The sequence below is a fragment of the Phalaenopsis equestris genome, unplaced genomic scaffold (assembly GCF_001263595.1).
Source record: "Phalaenopsis equestris unplaced genomic scaffold, ASM126359v1 Scaffold203813, whole genome shotgun sequence".
Lineage (NCBI taxonomy): Eukaryota > Viridiplantae > Streptophyta > Magnoliopsida > Asparagales > Orchidaceae > Phalaenopsis > Phalaenopsis equestris.
This window is the reverse complement of record NW_018223412.1, coordinates 3,462-4,660: the sequence shown is the minus strand read 5'-3', so window position 1 is coordinate 4,660 and position 1,199 is coordinate 3,462. Positions and strand designations below refer to the sequence as shown.

At 40.9% G+C, this 1,199-nt stretch overlaps 1 protein-coding gene across 1 annotated transcript in view; it reads right to left on the bottom strand.

The window, feature by feature from the left end:
- The window catches only part of LOC110036216, a 1,477-nt gene extending 835 nt beyond the window's left edge, over positions 1-642 (bottom strand). The window contains exons 1-2 of the mRNA XM_020740610.1: positions 282-642; positions 28-196 (exon numbers count right to left, since the gene is read on the bottom strand). Coding sequence (XP_020596269.1) covers positions 28-196; positions 282-642 — 530 coding nt within the window. The remainder of the gene's footprint in view (positions 1-27; positions 197-281) is intronic.
- Between the last annotated feature and the right edge of the window lie 557 nt (positions 643-1,199).

The window sequence follows — 1,199 nt, the reverse complement described above, 5'->3', positions numbered from 1 at the left end:
TCCTCTTGGTCTTCGTAGCCGCGAAGCCTCTCTTTGTGGACTTTGAGACGACCGACGACCTCCTCGACGGTCATGTTTTTGAGGTCACCGAATTGCTCGATCGCGGTGACGATCTGCATGTATTTTTGTGGTACGGCTCGAAGGAACTTCTTGACGACGGAGATCTCCTCCATCTTCTCTCCCAACGAGCGGATGCCTGTCACAATGGACGTCAATTTCATGGCAAAATCATCCACCGTCTATCCGTCCTTCATGCGGATTGCCTCGAAGTGAGTCCTCACCGTCTCTCCGTCCTTCATGCGGATTAACTTTCGCCTCCTTGACTCGCTCCACGCCAACGTGCATCGTCTTTAGTGTCTCCCATGCTAGCTTGGCGGAATCCTTCTCTGCCACTATGAGAAGAACGTCCTCCGGTAGCGCTTGATAGATGGCAGCGAGAGTCATTCTATCCTTACACTCTTCGACCTCGTCTTGCTCCACGGCTTCCCACACTCCTTGAGCTTGTAGGTTCACACGCATCTTCAACGCCCACACCGAGTAGTTACTCTTTGTGAGTAACAGATAAGAAAGCGTTACGTTCTCTTCTCTTCTGATCTTCGTTGATGCCATATCTCCTATGATAGCTTTGCTCGGTGACGACATGTCCTTCGGCTTAGGCTCTGATACCAAATGTTGGTTCCAATTTAATGGATCGCTAAAGGACAAATCGAAAAATGAGATTGGACTTTTGGGAATTCTCTTTTTATTATTTTTGAAGGAGTGGAAAGATACAAGTCTGGGGTGTTTTACAATGCAACACAACACCCAATTTATACTAACTAAGACATACCGAGACAAAAAAGAAACGTACACAATAAAGGCAAGAGAATTAAGTGTCATCAATTCGCGCCTATTTGAATTGACTACACATTTTTGAATTTTGAATTTGAATTTAAGATTCAAATTCAAAATTAATGATATTGTCATATCTTCTATATTTAATTCAAAATTAATGTTATTATCATATCTTTTATATTTGTTCCACTAATCAACTCATGTCTATTATGAAGCCACTAATTGTGTAATCAATTCAAATTACCAATTCAAGATTAATCTCACACAATCCACTTCTACTTGAAAATTATTAACTTTTTATGAACTATATGTTATTTGATGATTTTGCTATCGTAGGTTAGTGTTAGTTTAATCACTTATTTGAA